At 49.9% G+C, this 17131-nt stretch overlaps 1 protein-coding gene across 1 annotated transcript; it reads right to left on the bottom strand.

Annotated features, from left to right (window-relative positions):
* Positions 1 to 7226: 7226 nt before the first annotated feature.
* MYOD1 (myogenic differentiation 1) lies at positions 7227 to 10127 on the bottom strand. The gene is made up of 3 exons (XM_036323213.1): positions 9254 to 10127; positions 8748 to 8826; positions 7227 to 8428 (listed from the first exon to the last, which is right to left on the bottom strand). Exons 1-3 carry the CDS (start codon positions 9878 to 9880, stop codon positions 8178 to 8180), a joined length of 957 nt encoding a protein of 318 aa, XP_036179106.1. The 5' UTR covers positions 9881 to 10127; the 3' UTR covers positions 7227 to 8177.
* Positions 10128 to 17131: the final 7004 nt, after the last annotated feature.

Genomic DNA, 17131 nt, shown 5'->3' with positions numbered 1-17131 from the left:
TCAAAGAATGCCCCCCCCCCCCATTCTCTGTCCTAAGCAGGGACATAAAAGTCTTTTTTCTCACACCCTCTTCACACTGTAAGAAGGCTGGCATTTGCAGAAAGCCCAGAAAAACCAAGAGGGCACCACAGGACAAGAAGGAAAAAGGCCCCAGAGAAAAGGGGGTGGGAGGAGGAATTGCTGATGGAGCCTTAGCTTCTCACCCACAACCACTAACCACAGACCCCCAGCCCAGCCAAGAGCCTCACTCCTTTTCATTCTTGAGGAGTGCCCCCCCCCCTCATAGCCATTTGCCCCCTCCCTTTCAGAGAGGAAAGTTTGTGGTCCCATGCTAGGGTTGTTAGGATCAGTGGCGTGGGGTGGGCGGGGGGCAGTGCACTGATGAAATGGTTGGTGTTCAGTGGCTACGAGCATAGAACCAGACTGCCTGGGTCACATCCCAGCTCCACCCCTGACTAGCTGTGACCTTGAGCAAGTTACTCGAATTCCCTATGCCTCCGTTTCTTTATCGTTGGCTCTGAATAACAATAAGCCCTATAGTAACACCTCAGCTCTGGAATTTCCCTTGTTCAGACTAGAGGGGAGGGGTTGCTGGGCTCCAGGAAGATCGGTGGTGGGACTTGAACTGGGGCTGGACTAGAAAAAAAGGTGAAGGGAGTCCTGAAGCCAAATTTGGCCTATGTCCTCACCTGGCACTTGCAGGCCTTTGATCTATCCCTGCTAGGCTCTGGAACTGGCCCAAGGCCAGCCCCCAGGCCTTTGCCCAGGTTGGCACATCTTATATGCTGCTCTCCCAGGCCCAGAGCCTTAGCATACCTGGTGGGTTGGGGTGCCATCTTGTGGCTACATCCGGAAGCTAACCTAAGCTGGACACAGAGTAGGCTTTGGGATGATAGTAAACAATGAGACTGACAGGCATTTTCTCCCCAGACAGGAACCCTCCCTTTAATGGGCAGGGGAGAGTGAATCTGCAGGTGGAATAGTGGGAAATTGGTGACTGTGGCTGCCGGACCCTTAGCTTGGGCACGGACCCTGGTCCCTAACCTGGGAATGTGTAGGTGCTGAGCTGTTCCTTCCTGAAACCCCTGGGCAAGTGGGTCCCAGATCTCTTAGAACCAGGGAACTTGAGAAAGGAGCCAAGATGAGGAATACTCTGGGGAAGTGCTAGGTCTGGGTTTCTCAGTCTCTGCACCGTTGGCTTTTCGGAACAGATAATCCTTTGTGGTGGGGGCTGTACTGTGCATTGCCGGAAGTTTAGCAGCATCCTGACCACTTACCCACTAGATGTCAGTAGAATCCCTTCCCCAGTCATGACCATCAAGGGCTACAGACTGCCAAATGTCATCTGGGGGGTAAAATGTCCTCAACTTTGGTTAGAAATATCATTTTGTTGCTTACTAGCTGTGTAAACTGGCCACTTTCACCTCTAGGTTTCTGTTTCCTAGTCTGCATAAAAGAAATAACACTTTTGTGAGGATTAAATGAGATAGTGTCTCTCATTGAACTTCCTCTCCTTCCCCTACGTCCCTTCTCTTGGACGGCCACCCCTCCACACCCTTTGTGAACAGCCCTTACCCCCATGAGTTCCTGCCATTTCTCAGCAACGCCCACCCCTCAAAGTGTCAGCATGGCCAGGGGCAGAGCATCAGCCCTGCCTAGGCTTAGTTTTGGGGAAGATAGGGTCTCAGTGCCTCTTGCTGCTGGCCATGGGAGTGAGGGAGGGCAGTGAGAAACAATGATGGCTGTGGTGAAGGATGCATGAGGGTGTCAGGGTTGCAGGTGCATAGGGAAAGCAGGTGGGTGTGGGCATTTTTGCAAGGGCATCCCCAGAAGGACTGGGCAGGGGCCACAGAGTTCTCCCAGAAGCTGCTGGAGATGCATGGCTATCCCAAGAGCCTTCCTCCCTCTTTGACTCCCTTGATAGGAGTCCTGTGGGTTCTCCTGTGTGTGTTCCTGGTGGGCGCCTGTATGTGAGTCAGTCTGCAGGTAAGCATGGTCAGCAGTGTGCAGGGGTGGGCCCAGGTTTTGTGAGGCCTGAAGTTTAGACATCTGGGAGTCACTCTTAAAAAAAAAAATGACTAGAAAGTTGGGCATAAAAGTGAATATTTATTTAGACTTAGAAAAGAAATCAGGACCAGATGCAAATTTTAAAAAGCTCACAATTATTATAAACATGAAAAATCCAGGGAAACTAGCTTAATATTTTTATTAACTGATGGACACACCTACATAATGCTTTTTACATAAGTTATGGTTACAGAGAAGCATTCATAATGCTCCCCCAAATAGTTGCAACATTTTTTTTTGCAATTACAGAATGATGTTCAGTGAACAAAACAACATTTATTATGTAAAAGTTGCATCAGAAATGACTGGAAATGAAAAAAATCAGCATACCCACCTATAACTATTTTTTCTGGGCACCAAAAAGAACCTGCTTTATATTTTCATGCCATATTGTACCCGGCAAGGTTTGTGGTTCTTGAAAATATCACCAGGACAAGCTACTTAAAGGTACATTCATGAAATGCACAGGACCCAGTATAGCTGAAACATCTTGGAAAAGAAAAAAATTGAAGGACTTACACTTCCTGATTTCAAAACGTACTACAAAGCTACAACAATTAAGACTGTATGTTTGGCATAAGGATGGACATTTAGATCAGTGGAATAAAATTGAGAGTCCAGAAATAAACCCATACATTTGTGGGCAATTAATTTTTTACAAGGGTGCCACAACAATTCAATGGGGAAATACAGTTTTTTTTCAACATAAATAGTGTGGGGACACCTGATATCCACGTACAAAAGGATGAAGTTGGATTCCTTTGTCCTACCACTTACAAAAATGGACTAAAAATGGATCCAATACCTAAAAGTAAGAGCTGAAACTATAAAACTCTTAGAAGAACTTGGGTCAGATAATGGTTTCTTAGATAAGACACCAGAAACACAGGCAACAAATGGAAAATATGGGCATATTAGACTTTATCAAAATATAAAAAACAAATTTGTGCTTCAAGAAAGCAAACAAGCAAGAAAGTGAAAAGACAATGCAGAGGATGATGGAAAATATTTGCAAATCATATATCTGATAAAGGTCCAGTATTTAGAATGTATGAAGAACTCATCACAGCAATAAAAAGACAAAGAACCTAATTTTAAAATGGACAAAGGATTAAAAAACTCAATTTCTCCAAAGAAGGTACAGTGGGGCCTTGACTTACGAGTTTAATTCGTTCCGTGTCGGAGCTCGTAACTCAAATTACTCGTATGTCAAATCATAAAGTGAACGGGTGAGACACGTGATGCTGGGCGGATGTGGTGGTGTTCACTGTGACATTCGCTGCGCCAACTAGCGGTGGGGTATCTGAAGCTGGCTCGTAACCCGAATTTTAGCTTGCAACTCAAAGCAAAAAATCAGCTGAGAGACGGCTCGTATCTCGAAAAATTCTTTAGTTGGGACACTCGTAAGTCAAGGCCCCGCTGTATACACATGGCCAAAAAGCACAGGAAAAGTGCTCAGCATCGTTAATCATTAGGGAAATGCAAAATCAAAACCACAAGGAGATACCACTTCACACCCACTAGGATGATGGCTACAGTAAAGACAATAACAGTGTTGTTAGGATGTGGAGGAATTGGAACCCTCATACATTGCTGATAGGAATGTAAAATGGTGCAGCTGCTTTGGGGGAATCTTTGGCAGTTCCTCAAAAATTTAAACATAGGGTTATGATATACCCAGCAATTTCACTTTTAGGTATATGCACAAAAGAATTAAAAGCATATGTTTACCCCAAAACTTGCAGGTCAATGTTCCTAGCACCAGTATGTATAACAGCTAAAAAATGGAAATAACCCAAATATCTATCAACTGATGACTGGATAAACAAAGTGTGACATATCTATACAATTGAATATTATTCAGCAAAATAAAGGAATGAAGTACTGATAAATGCTACAACATGGATTAACCTTGAACAAATTGTGCTAAGTGAAAGAAGACAGACACAAAAGACCACATCGTGTGTGATTCCATTGCCCGGAAGAAGCAAACCCATAGAAATGAAAATAGATTAGTGGGGATGGTTGCACAAGATTGGGAATATAGCACAAGCCACTGAATTGGACACTCTAAAAGGGTGAATTTTATGGTATATGGATTATATCTCAATAAAACATAGAGAAAAGTAAAAGGAGGATCAGTAAAGCGGGAGGTTATAAATTACTTGCTTATGCTGAGAAAAATCTATTTGTCATGGTCCCAGTTCCCTTATCTGTAAAAAAAAAAAAAATGTGCTTCATTTATCTTTTTCTGAAATGCTTTGAGTGAATTACTAAAGAATTTCAGAACATACCTTTTAAGCTCACTAATCTCTTCCACAGAGAGAAAGCCCAAGTCCAGATGGGTTAAGCCACATCCCCAGGATCTCAAAACTGGTCAGCAGCGCAGCCGGGCTTAGATCCCAGGAATCATGCAGCCATTGACATCATCTGGGACTCATGTGCCCCTGATACTGGGGAAGTTCCGTATGAATTAAAACCTGCTGTTAAATGTTGTCTGTAAAAAATAACTATGGGCCGTGTAAACACAAACATTACACCGTCTCACATTTTAACATTTCCCTGTAACAGTGGTGAGGTGTGTAGAGAGGATTTAAGTAGTATCTTATACATGAGAGAAAACCTGAGATAGGACCAACTGTTGTTCAGCAGCAGTACCATCATCATGTTTGTATTTATCTCCCACCTCATCTCCTCTTTCTTCTGCCTTCCCCCTCCTGCTCATTTTTCTCGCCAGGCTTGCCCACTCCTTTCCACGGCGTCTGGTGGGCTGCATATTCTTTATTGCCTCTTCCACGTGACGATTATGCAGGCTGCTCACTGCACAAGTGCACCTGGCTGAGCAGTGAGTGGGGCTGCAGTCCAGTCGTGGCTGCCTTGTGCACGGCAGGGTCCTCGGGAAGGAGGGACACCTTTTCCTAATTGCACTCTAGCTCCCTCTAGGCCACCGGAGCCCTCTTCATTTTTGTAATTAATTCCCTCCGTGTAGAAACTCTGCCTCCTCCTCTCCACACCTGGTTAACTACTCATACCCCATGATCATCTGTCATTACACTCTATGCTTTTTAAAAATTGATCTTTATTGTTGAAAGTATTACAGATGTCCCCTTGTTACTTTATCTTGTAGCACCTCTCAGCATTTATAACATTGCATCTGTCCATTTGGTTCTTTGTCTAATGGCTATTTCCCCAGTGGATTTTCAGCCGTGTGAGGGTAAGGACTGTGCCTTCCAGGTTCTCCACGGTACCCTCAATACCGAAGCTTTGTCTGGCACAACTCTTTCCACTCTTACGCTTTCTCTCCCATCGCCAGTCACTGTCCCAGTTCAGGCCACGCTGTGTGTCCTCTGGTGGCACTTCTGACATGTCTCCCATCCTACCTTTTCTGCCAGCCCAGACTGGCCTTTCTGAAATATAGACTTATTTGAATCCTTCCCCTGTTTAGACTTTCTATGGCTCCCCATTGCCTTCAGGATAAAGCCCAAATGAGATCACCGTGGCCCTGCCTCTGCTTTTTCTCCATCTCACCTCTGGCCCCTCGCCGTGAGCAGCTTTGGTTTCATGAAGGCACAGTTTGCTTTCTCTCATCTCCGGGTCTTTGTACTGACTGTCTCCTCAGCTTGGAGCAACCCCATTGGCTCCTCTTTCCTGACCAACTCCTTCAAGATTCTTATTAGGGGCGACCTGCTTGTCTGTCCCTTCTGTCCCTACTGTGTTCCCTCTGCTGCATATACCCCCATTATAGCGCTTAATTCATTGTCATGTAACCAGCTGCTGACAGATACAATTTTCCCAAATGTCTGGGTGCTTCCCGAGGGCAGGAACTGTGTCCACTGGTCTCTGCGTTCACCCAGCATGGGGCTTGGCATCTGTTGAATGAATTCATGAATGAGCCCCAAGGGGTCTCAACGAGTGTAAGACACCCAGAGGCACATCTGGGGAAGCAGCCAGGAGACAAGCTGAGGATCATTAGTAACAGAGCAACCCTGCGGGCTCCTCAGGGACCCTGCGTTGGGGAGAGCAAAGGCTCTCCTGGGAGCAGAGAGCAGATGCTCAGATAGGAAATGAGGCCCTTCCTGCTGGCATCCCATCGTGCCTGCTTCCCCCAGGGCCTCCATTGGTGAGAAGAGCCCTTGAAAGTGGGCTTATAAGGTTTTCGAGGGGAAAAGGGTCTGTAAGGGTGGGAATAGGAAGCACTGATGTCTTGAGTGTTAGGGGGTGGGGTTGGGGTGGCATGTGAATGGGGAAGAATTTTTGCCAGGCCATCCTTCAACGGGAGGGTGGGAGGGCAGAAGTGCCTCTGTGTGTATTTGTGTGTGTGTGTGTGTGTGTGCGTGTGTGTGTGTGTGTGTATGAACTCTCCCCTGTGGTTGTGTGTGGGTTGTTTTTCTTGTTTCTCAAGATACAGCTCAAGTGGCACCTCTTCCCCAGCACCTTGGCTAAATCAGTGGCCCCATCTCTGCTCCCAGAGTGTCCATATCTTGATGAGAGCATCTGTGCCACCTGCAGGGATGCAGGTTTGCACGTGCCCCTCTCCTTGCAGGTCTGGGTCTTAGGGGATCAGAGTGCTGGCTGAGATGCTCTACCTGAGGTGCCTAGTTACTGGCTGAGCTGAGACGTCTGGACCTGCCTCATCTTCAACAATGTCCCCTTGTGTTTACACCTATCGCTAAGAGCCTGTGAGTACCATGCAGCTTGCCATGCCCCTTTACACTCGTTTAGTGTTTCCTTGTAATGCGGTGAGCACCATAGCACACCCTCTGTACCCATGAGGATTCTGAGTGGCACCTGGGGCCATGACTTCTCAGTGATCCTCCTGGCTCCCCTCTGTGTATGGAGAAGTGTGATTCTCAATCTCTTATGCTTGTCAGAATCACCTGGGAAGCTTTTGGAAATACCAATATCCACCCCAGCCAGTGTGGCTCAGTGGTTGGGCATCAACCTATAAACCAGGGGGTCATAGCTCAATTCTCAATCAGGGCACATGCCCAGGTTGCAGGCTCGATTCCCAGTGTGGGGTGTGCAGGAGGTAGCTGATCAACGATTCTTTCTCATCATTGTTTCTATCTCTCTTTCCCACTTCCTTCCTATCTGAAATCAATAAAAAATATATTTTAAAAAAAGGAAATACCAATATCTGGCCCCAGGTGTCTGGGGCAGATAGATAAAACAGATTCTCAGGGGTGAGGTGGGGGCAGGCATGGATCACTTTATAAACTAGTCAGATCATTCTAATATGCATCTGACATGAGAACCGCTGACTGACGTATGATCACGTTGGTCATGGTCATAAGAACCTCCCCACATGTTGGAGACAGAGGTACCCCTCCTTTCCCTCTCGTGGCTCCTCCTTACAATCCGCCTGCCACCTGCAGGGCTAGCTGCTGTATTGGGTCAGTAGTCTGCCCCGACCCCTAGGGAAAGCCAGTACCGCCTTGGTATAAATTAGCATTTTTATTTCCAACACCTGAGCGAGGCCAGCGGCTCGCCCCCCCTTTGGTATAAACATACAAAGTTCCTTTCGCACTGCACACCATGCCTCAGAGATAAATACAGCCCTAGGGGCTCCTGCTCGGGCAAAGCAACTCTTATTTACAGGAATAGATTACAAAAGTATTACAAAAAGTGGTCCTGAATAGGGAGTGGGAGAGGTTACCGTTACACTTGGGACCGGAGCTCGGCGCGCAGGGGGTGGGAAAGAGCTGATGTCTCCAGGGCTCACGAAAGGAGAGGCTACGACCGAAGACGGACCGCATAAGGAATTGGGGGTCTGGGTTGGGGCCTAGGTCTGCGCGAGTCCCACCCACGCGGCAAAGGGGTGAGGAAGAGGAAGGGCCTGGCCCCTCTAGGATCAGCTCTGGACCACGGAGGAACACAGACCGGTCATCGCAGTGGGTCTCAGGGAAGGGTGGGGAAAAAAAGACTGTGTCCTTGCTCTGGGGTACGAAGGCGGAAACACATCAGTTCTCCCGCCTCTCCTCCCTCGCGAGGGGTCGCTTTTAAAGCGCGATTGGGGCAGTGGTTCAATCTTTTGGGCGCGAGGGAACCCTAGGGGCACCATCCCTCGGGCGGTGGATAGCGTCATCCTTCCACACCGGCCGTCGACACCCTCAGAGCACCTGGTAGATCGGGTTGGGGTTCGCGCCCCCGGGGCACTGCGGGGCAATATCGGGGGTAGGGGTTGGGGCGCCGCGATCGTCCTCGTCCGGGGCAGCCGCCTCGTGCGCGCCCGGGGACGACTCGGGCGGCGGGTCGGCCAGCAGAAGCGCGGGCGCGGCGGGGCTCTCGGTGGAGATGCGCTCCACGATGCTGGACAGGCAGTCGAGGCTCGACACCGCAGCGCTCTTCCCGGGCCTCGGTTCTGCGCGGGGAGGGAGAGGTTAGTATGCAGGGGGTGAGTCTCCGACAACTCTCCCACGCGGGTCCCAGTGCTTTGGGACCGACCTGAAACGGATGGCCTGCCACTGTCCGGCGCGATCCACCGAGAGTGCGGGCAAAAAGAGAGGGAGCTAAGCGCTTAGTATTTCGTTCCTTGCACCTTCTTCCAGGATTTGTGTGTGTGGAGCGGGGGTGGGTGGGGAGGTGGGGGAGGTGTGTGTGTGTGTCGAGGGGACGGTCCTAGGGAGAGGGAAGCCAGGATTGTTCAAAGGGGAACGTGGGAACGAGGCGCGAATACGCACCGCTGGGCGCCTGGCTGAAGTAGGAGCCATCGTAGCAGTTCCGTCGCCGGGCGCCGCTGGTGGGGCCGCTGTAATCCATCTGCAAAGGGCAAGGGCGATCGACTCAGGCCGCGGGACCACTGGAACATCACTCTCTGTGTCCCCACCCCAGCTCCCCAAGTCTCAGCCATGAGTTTCCTGTCCTACTTGATGGTGGGGCTGCGATTAGGGTGGACAGGAGCTGTCAGGCCAAGTAGAAGGCGGACAGTCACCTAGGAGCACATATCTTAACTTTGGAAATAGGAATACGGCCGGGGGTGGGGAACAGACCACGGCGCAGCAGTGTTCTAATAGCACTCCCAATCAGGTGGCTCGCATGTTTGCCCTGCGTCCCCCAAACACTACCCAGGACACGGGATCCACTCCCCGGAAGGTTCCCTGTCCAACCCTCCCCACAGAGGAAATGCTTCACAGATGTACCCCGAGAGCTGCCCCACTCCTCCTCTATCCCGGGGTTCCAGCCTCACCATGCCGTCGGAGCAGTTGGAGCGCGGGCTGGATGCGTCGGAGTCGCCGCTGTAGTGCTCGCCACCGCGGCCAGAAGGCAGCGGGCCGGGCGCGTAAAAGGCAGCCGCGGTGCCAGGGGGCGCGGCGTCCTGGTCGCGTAGCAGCGCCTGCAGTCCCTCGATGTAGCGGATGGCGTTGCGCAGGATCTCCACCTTGGGCAGCCGCTGGTTAGGATTGCTAGACGTGCAGCGCTTGAGCGTCTCGAAGGCCTCGTTGACTTTGCTCAGGCGGCGCCGCTCGCGCATGGTGGCAGCCTTGCGGCGGTCGGCGTTGGTGGTCTTGCGCTTGCACGCCTTGCAAGCCCAGAGTAGACAGCGGCCCGCCTGGTGGTGCCCACTAGGCGCGCGCACATGCTCGTCCTCGCGGGCGCCGGGGGCCGGGTGCACAGCCGCAGGGAAGTGGGAGTCCTCAGGTTTCAGAAATGCTCCCACGTGCACGAGGCGCGGGTCCAGGTCCTCAAAGAAGCGCAGGTCCGGGGAGTCGAAACACGGGTCATCGTAGAAGTCGTCCGCTGTAGCAAAGTTGCAGAGAGAGCCGTCGGGACCCGTCAAGTCTACGTCGCGTAGCGGTGGCGACAGCAGCTCCATATCTCGGTCCGGGGCGGCTCAGTCCAGGCTTTGCCCAACCCCAGCGGCAAGGGTTGCCCTAAACTTTCTGCCACCCTGGAGCCCCGGCCGGGCGCCGTGTGATAGCAAAGTGCTGGGGGTCTGGATGTATACCCGCTCACCCCCGACCCTGCCTTGTCGGGTCCGGCCTGACGGGCACCCGGGAAAGTGGCGGCAGTGTCCTGGGGCTTCTCCACCCCTAACTTCAAGCCGGGCGCCGGGGGCTATTTATCCAGTAGTAGCTTACGGGTCCCCAGAGCTGGAGCCGGCTGCTGGGGGCGGGGGCGCCCGAGGCCAATAGGAGCAAGGAAGGGAGGAGCTTGGGATCCCCTGGGTGGCCGCGGAGGCCATCCCCCTACCTCTCCACACCCGGAGCGCGCGCGCTCTGACTCCTCCCCAGGCAGCAAGGGAGGCAGAAGCTGGCAGCGCGACGCGGCGCGGCTGCACTTGGCTCCCGGGCACACTCTTTCCAAACCTCTCCAGCACAAGACTCTCCCTGTGTCCACAGGAAACGCTGGCCGAGGGCGCTCACCTCCCAACTGACTTTGGGTTCCTCTGTCCTCTGATTTGGGGTAGGAGGACCCAGAAGCAGGGTAGGCGTAGAAGTCAGATGGGAAGAGATTTGGAGAGAGACACACTCAGAGCTGAGATAGTGAGTCCGTGAGAGATATACCCAAGAGGCTGAGAGACAGTCAGAAAGCAGAAGGCTAGAGTCAGAGGCAGAGAAACGCGCAAACGGGGGGGGGGGGGGGGGGGGGGGGGGGGGGGAGAGAGAGAGAGAGAGAGAGAGAGAGAGACTCCAGAGATGGACTCCGAGAGTCTAAGTGGGTAAACCTGAGTCAAACTGGACGTGACAGCCTGCTCATTAGGCCAGCTCCTGCTGTCTTCCCTGGACGTTTGGAAGTCCAGCTGCATCTATACTGGAGTCTAGGATTGCTGCGAAAGCTTTGCACTAAGCTCTCCAAATTCAGCTCCGGTCCCTGCTTTGAGGGAGGAAAATGGACTCGTTGACCATCTCAACCTGGGGTATCCAGTGCCGCTCTAGGAGGCACTATCTCTTCATCTGGAAAGAAAACTCCATCTGATCAGGTCTTGCCTCCTGTCTGGCCTGCAGTGCTGCACCAGAAAAGCTCATTGCCCAAAAGCCTCGAATGCCCACACCCATCCTGAGAACACCACTTCAGTGTGGAGTTTGCAGAACAATGACCTAAGTTCAGTACAGACCCCAGTTTCCTGTCTGATTTTGTGGAAGTCACTGGCCTTCCGAGTCTATTTCCCCACTTTGCAAATTTGGGGATAATAATAGTGATCTCTAGGAGTGATTGTGGTGAGAATCTGGAGACAAAAGATGTGGTAGCCCACAGTCTGAGGTGCAAGGCTATATTAACAAGAAGGGCTTGCTCCTGTCACTGGCAACGGTGGACTGTGCCCTCCCTGTAGGCTCCCCAGCTGTTGGCTGGGGCATTGAGAGCCCTGACAGGGGCCATGTAGTCTTAGGGCTCAGCTCCCACTGAGGCTGCAGCTTCATTTCTTCCCAGAGGCCCACTGCAGAGACTGAGAATAGGAGGAGGCGGCCACCTCATGGGATCTCTGGCTCCCTCACAAGCCTTGGGGTGTACCTACCCCCATAGGGCTTGTCAGCCTCTTCCTGAATCTGCAGTCCACACATTCCTCTCAGCACTCTGGCTAGAGGTCTCACTTGGACTAGACACTCCCTTGGGTCTCTTCTCGGGAGCACAGAGATAGAAGCAAGAATGATTTTTGTGCCTTTCCCACTAACTTCTGGAAGCCTTCCTAACTGGTTCCCTGGATGCTGGGAAGCCCCCTTTTCCCACCAAACCTAGAGAGGGCTCTTTTGGAGCCCTGCCTTCTTCACTTGTAGTAGTGCTGAAAACCCCTTTCATGAAATGTTTGCCTCCTTTGGCTCCATACCACCACTTTCATTTATTTATTGAACACATATTATGGAGCATCAATTTGGTGTGCCAGGTACTGGTCCAGGTGTTGAGGATAAAGTAATGAACAAAATTAAGGTGCTTTCATGGTGCTTACATTTTAGGGTAGGGTGCTAGACAATAAATGAATAAACAAAGAAATATACTGTATGATGTCAGGAGGTTATACGTTCTATAAAAAAAAATAAAACAAGGCAAGGGAACAAAGTAATGAAGATTATTTCATTATATGGAGTGGTCTGGGAAGACCTCTTTAGGCTGATTACGTTTGAGCAGAGTTCTGAATGAAGGGGGTGGAGCAGAAGTAGACATCTGGAGCCAGACAGAAGGAAAAGCATGTGCAAAAGTCCTGGGGCAGGATTGTGTTTGGTAGATTTAAAGTACAGCAAGGAGGCCGGTATGTCCGGAGAAGGGTGAGCCAGTGGGAGGGTGGTGGGAGATAGGGTCAGAGGGGGAGCAAAGAAATTGTATTCTAGAAAGCCATTGGAGGGCTTTAGCAGAAGAGAAGAATGTCATAATCTGACTTACATTTTAACAGGAGCATATTGGTTATAGAGAGCAAGGGCAGAAGCAGGGAGAGCAAATGGAGGCTATTGCAAATTCCAAGTGAGTAGTAATGGTGGCTTAGATGTGGGTGGCAGCTGTAGAGATGGTGAAAGTGGTTGAATTCTAGATATATTTTGAAGATGGAGTTAGCAAGGCTTATTCATAATTGGACGTGGGCACTGAGATGAGAGGACTTAAGGATGACTCCTGGAAGAGTGAAGTGGGGGAAGAGCAGGTTTGTGGGTGACAGATCAAGAGTCTGAGTTTGGGCAAAATTTGAAATGCATATTCAATATCCAGGTGGAGATGTCAAGTAGGCAAGAGGATTTATGAGGCCGGAGTTCCAGAGGAGAGATCTGTGCATGTGGAGGACCTCTCCACTTAACCTCTAAGACATCTCTCAAGTCTCTCCATCTCCAGTGTCACCATCCTGGACTAAGCTGCCACACTGCTGGCATGGACAACCCCAACCGCCTCCTGGCTACTCTTCTTACTTCCACTCTTGTTCCAGTGTATTCATTCACTACACGTCAGCCTGAGTAATCCCTTAAAGACATAAATGGGATTATAATCCTCTTCTGCTTCAAACTCCCTAACAGCTTCTCATTGCATTTAGAATAAAGTCTCATCTCCTCACCCTGGCCTAGAAGACCCTGCATGAGCTGCCTCAGCCCATCTCTGGAATTTCACCTGAATCACTGTCTCCTTTGAAATCCATTCTAGCCTGACCACCTTTCTTGGTTTCCAACCCTCTGAGCACGGTCCTGCCTCAGGGCCTTGTTCTTGCTGATTACAGCACCCTCTCCCGGGCTCTTCAAGATTGGTTGCTTTTCATACATCAGGTCTTAGCTCACATGTCTCTCACCACCCTAAGGTAACTGGGTCATATCAACCTGCTCATTTCCTTCTTAGCACAGCTACTCCTTCATTATCTTCTTTATTAGTTTTGTTCATTGATTGATGTAGCTCCATAAAGGCAGGGACGTTTTGTTGATCAAGGCATTTCCAGAAACCAACACAGTGGCTGTCACATAGTACAAACTTGATAAATGTCGAATGAATGAATGGGTGGCCCTTTGAATCTCTACATTTGAACTTCTTTTTTTTTTTTTTTTTTTTTTTTTTTTTTTTTTTAAATATATTTTTATTGATTAAGATATTACATATGTGTCCTTGTCCCCACGTTACCCTCTACCCCCCACCCCCCCACCCCCGCTCATGCCCTCACCCCCCCGTTGTCCATGTCCATTGGTTAGGCCTATATGCTTGCATATAAGTCCTTTGGTTGATCTTTCCCCCTTACCCCCACCCTCCCCTACCTTCCCTCCAAGTCCCGACAGTCCAATCAATGCCTCTCCGTCTCTGGATCAGTCCTTGTTCATCAGCTTATGTTGTTCATTATATTCCACAAATGAGTGAGATCCTGTGGTATTTATCCGCTCTCAAGTTCCATCCATGCTGTGGCAAATGGTAAGAGTTCCTTTTTCTTCTTCCTCTTCTTAAAGAATACCTTTCAGCATTTCATATAATGCTGGTTTGGTGGTGATGAACTCCTTTAGCTTTTTCTTATCCGTGAAGCTCTTTATCTGACCTTCTATTCTGAATGATAGCTTTGCTGGATAAAGTAATCTTGGTTGCAGGTTCTTGCTATTCATCACTTTGAATATTTCTTGCCAGTCTCTTCTGGCCTGCATGGTTTCTGTTGAGAAATCAGCTGACAGTCGTATGGGTACTCCCTTGTAGGTAACTGACTGTCTTTCTCTTGCTGCTTTTAAGATTCTCTCTTTATCTTTTGCTCTTGGCATTTTAATTATGATGTGTCTTGGTGTGGTCCTCCTTGGATTCCTTTTGTTTGGGGTTCTCTGCGCTTCCTGGACTTGTAAGTCCATTTCTTTCACCAGGTAGGGGAAGTTTTCTGTCATTATTTCTTCAAAAAGGTTTTCAATATCTTGCCCTCTCTCTCCTTCTGGTACCCCTATAATTCTGATGTTGGTACGCTTGAAGTTGTCCCAGAGGTTCCTTACACTATCTTCATATTTTTGGAATCTCTTTTCTTTTTTCTTTTTCGGTTGGGTATTTTTTGTTTCTTTGTATTTCAAATCTTTGACTTGATTCTTGGGATCCTCTTTTCTGCTGCTGGATCTCTGTAAATTATTCTTTATTTCAGTCAGTGTATGCTTAATTTCTAGTTGGTCCTTTTTCATGTCCTCCATGGTCTCCCTATACTTATTGAGGGATTCATTAAATTTATCGGCGGTTTCCATAAAATTCTTGAAAAACCTTATAACCGTGGCCTTAAACTCTATATCCAATCGTTTGCTTTCCTCCATTTCTGCCATTTGTGACCTGTTTCTTTGTCTCCGCATTTTGGTTGCTTCCCTGTGTTGATAGAGTGGCTTTGTGTGCTAGGTGTCCTGTAGGGCCCAGTAGCTCAGCCTCCCCAGTTACCTGAGGTGGACACTCTTGGTGCACCCCCTCGTGGGCTTTGTGCACAGTCTTGTTGTAGCTATGCCTTGGTTGTTGTAGGATCACTGGGAGGAATTGACCTCCAGGGCAATTGGCAGCGAGAATCAGCTGCCCTGATGATGCTCAGCTGTGTAGCAATGCAAGCCGCTGTGGGGCCTGGGCCTTCTCTTGGAAGCTCTGAGTCTATCTGGCCCGGCTGCGGTTAGGTAATTACAGGTTGCAAATGGCCGGGGCATTCATATGCAAAAGCCTCTGCCGCAGCCTGGGCGGGGCGGGGTCTCAAGGAATCAAAGGGCTGAGAAAGCAGCTATGGCGGAGCCTCAGCCCTGCCCTAAGGAGTCGCGAGTCCCAGTGTCCCGGCAATGGCTGCAAGCACCTCTGAGGGAAAGCCGCTCTCAAGCTCGCCCGCTACCAGACAGTCCAGTATCTCCCCGTATGAGCCCTGGGTCCCCAGAGACTTCCCGGAACCGGATTTCAGAGCCGTCGGGAGCTTGTGTCTCCCTCCGGATTCAAAAAGACAGCCGCGTCCTCAGGTGCCAGACCCTTTCCGCGCGCGCGCGAGCCCCCGTACCTCTGCACGCCACCTCCGCAGCTCCTCCCGCTCGCAGTGTGCTTTTCTCTCCTTCTAGTTGTAGAATTTACACTCAGCCAGCCCTCCTGTAGTTCTGGATGGTGTCCACCTTGTGTTTTTGATGCATTTATCGATTGTTGTGGGAAGCAGAAATTTCCCGGTGTTTATCTATGCCGCCATCTTAGTTTCTCCATTTGAACTTCTTGAAATGTGTCATTAATGAAGACGGCTGTATTTCTTTTAAACTGGACAGTTGCATAGATGCTTAGAGACACATGCTCAGTCACACTTGCTCTTCCCAGGCAAGACTAAGGCCCGTTGACCTGGGGCATGTTACTGTGTGTTGAGCAATTACACATGGCTTGCTATAAAATTGTAATAGTTTACCAAAGAGAGATTTGGTGCTTATTGTAAGCCTGAGTCTTTTCATTTGACTACCACTCACAGCGAAGAATGTGAGTAATTGTGACATTAGTGATTTAGATTGAAACAAACATTCTTCCCACTGGCTCAGGCCTCAGCAGAATGCCCGGCACACAGTAGGCACTCAGTAAACATTTGTTGGATGAATGGATGAGTGAGTCAAACCATTTCATTGAAGAGTACTTTGAGATTTCCAGGTGAGCTCTTCCAACCACGTATCCATACAAATCTAGACCTTTCTCAAACCTGAGCAAGCAAAGAAAACACAGAAATAAATCGCATGCTGAGACTTAAATGATTACAACTTGGCTTTTTTTGTGTGTTTTGCATTCAGAAAAACAACCTCAGGGCTGCCATCAAGGTGACAATATTACATGTTATGTTTAAACTTACCAAACACGTTTAATATTTTATCCCTTGTGGCTTAGGAATCTAAACTGCTTTGGTAGCTTTCAACTTGATTTGGAGCTTTATCTTCTTCTTCAGTAATTAGGGAGCACTTTTTAAGAAATGCTCACACACCCTAGAGGTGCATGCCACTTTCATAATAGACTTCCGCATGGAATTTTGTTTGCTACGAGGCTTCCGCTGCTTGATGAGTTTGGGAATCCCTGGGCTCGGTGAGCATCGCAGATCTCTCCAGGACTGGGACCCATGCCGGCCCAAGGTCGCTCTCCTGGTTGTGCCACTGCATCTTTTGGGGGAGGCTTGCCAGCACCACCATCTCATCCCTGTTGCTAGAGAAGGATATCCTGAGCCCTGGTGCTGGGTGGGGGCAGGGAGGAAAAGGACATCAAGTTTGGAAGCTGAAAGAGCCCAAATCCTAATATTGCAGAGTCTAGTCAAGGGTGCCCCTCGGGGATTTGTCCTGGGTGAGCTCAATGACAATGTGCTGCGGGTCCTATGGAGGGGCCACCCCCCAGGACCTCTTCCTCCAATTCCAGGCTGAGCAGACTGGTGGGCTATGTGATTTGGGGCAAGTGCACACCTCACCCCGGGCCTTGGTTTTCCGTTCTTCACACGGAAGAGCTCTTTTGGTAGCAGGTGGGGAGTGGGGAGGGCTCCCTGCCTCTTCTTCCTCCACCCTCTCTAGTCCCCCCTCCTCAGCTCCCTGGCCTGCCTGCCTCAGGCTATAAATGGAGAGCCAGCCTCTGGACAGGAATGCTGAGCGTTCCTGGCTGGGCCCCGAAGTGTTGCGCCCTCAGGGAGCGGCCGGCCCCTGGGCTCCCGGCAGCCTTTTTATATATATATATAGCCTCTGGAAACCCAAGC

Source organism: Myotis myotis, unplaced genomic scaffold, assembly GCF_014108235.1.
Source record: "Myotis myotis isolate mMyoMyo1 unplaced genomic scaffold, mMyoMyo1.p scaffold_m19_p_10, whole genome shotgun sequence".
Taxonomy (NCBI): Eukaryota; Metazoa; Chordata; class Mammalia; order Chiroptera; family Vespertilionidae; genus Myotis; species Myotis myotis.
The sequence above is the reverse complement of the archived record's forward strand: the minus strand, read 5'-3'. Positions and strand labels throughout refer to the sequence as shown.

Coding starts and splice junctions, on each gene's coding strand:
- MYOD1 (XM_036323213.1), bottom strand. CDS start 9,880: ATGGAGCTGCTGTCGCCACCGCTACGCGACGTAGACTTGACGGGTCCC. Junction 8,827..9,253: donor CCAACTGCTCCGACGGCATG/GTGAGGCTGGAA, acceptor TGCCCTTTGCAG/ATGGATTACAGCGGCCCCAC. Junction 8,429..8,747: donor CTTCAGCCAGGCGCCCAGCG/GTGCGTATTCGC, acceptor CTCCCCGCGCAG/AACCGAGGCCCGGGAAGAGC.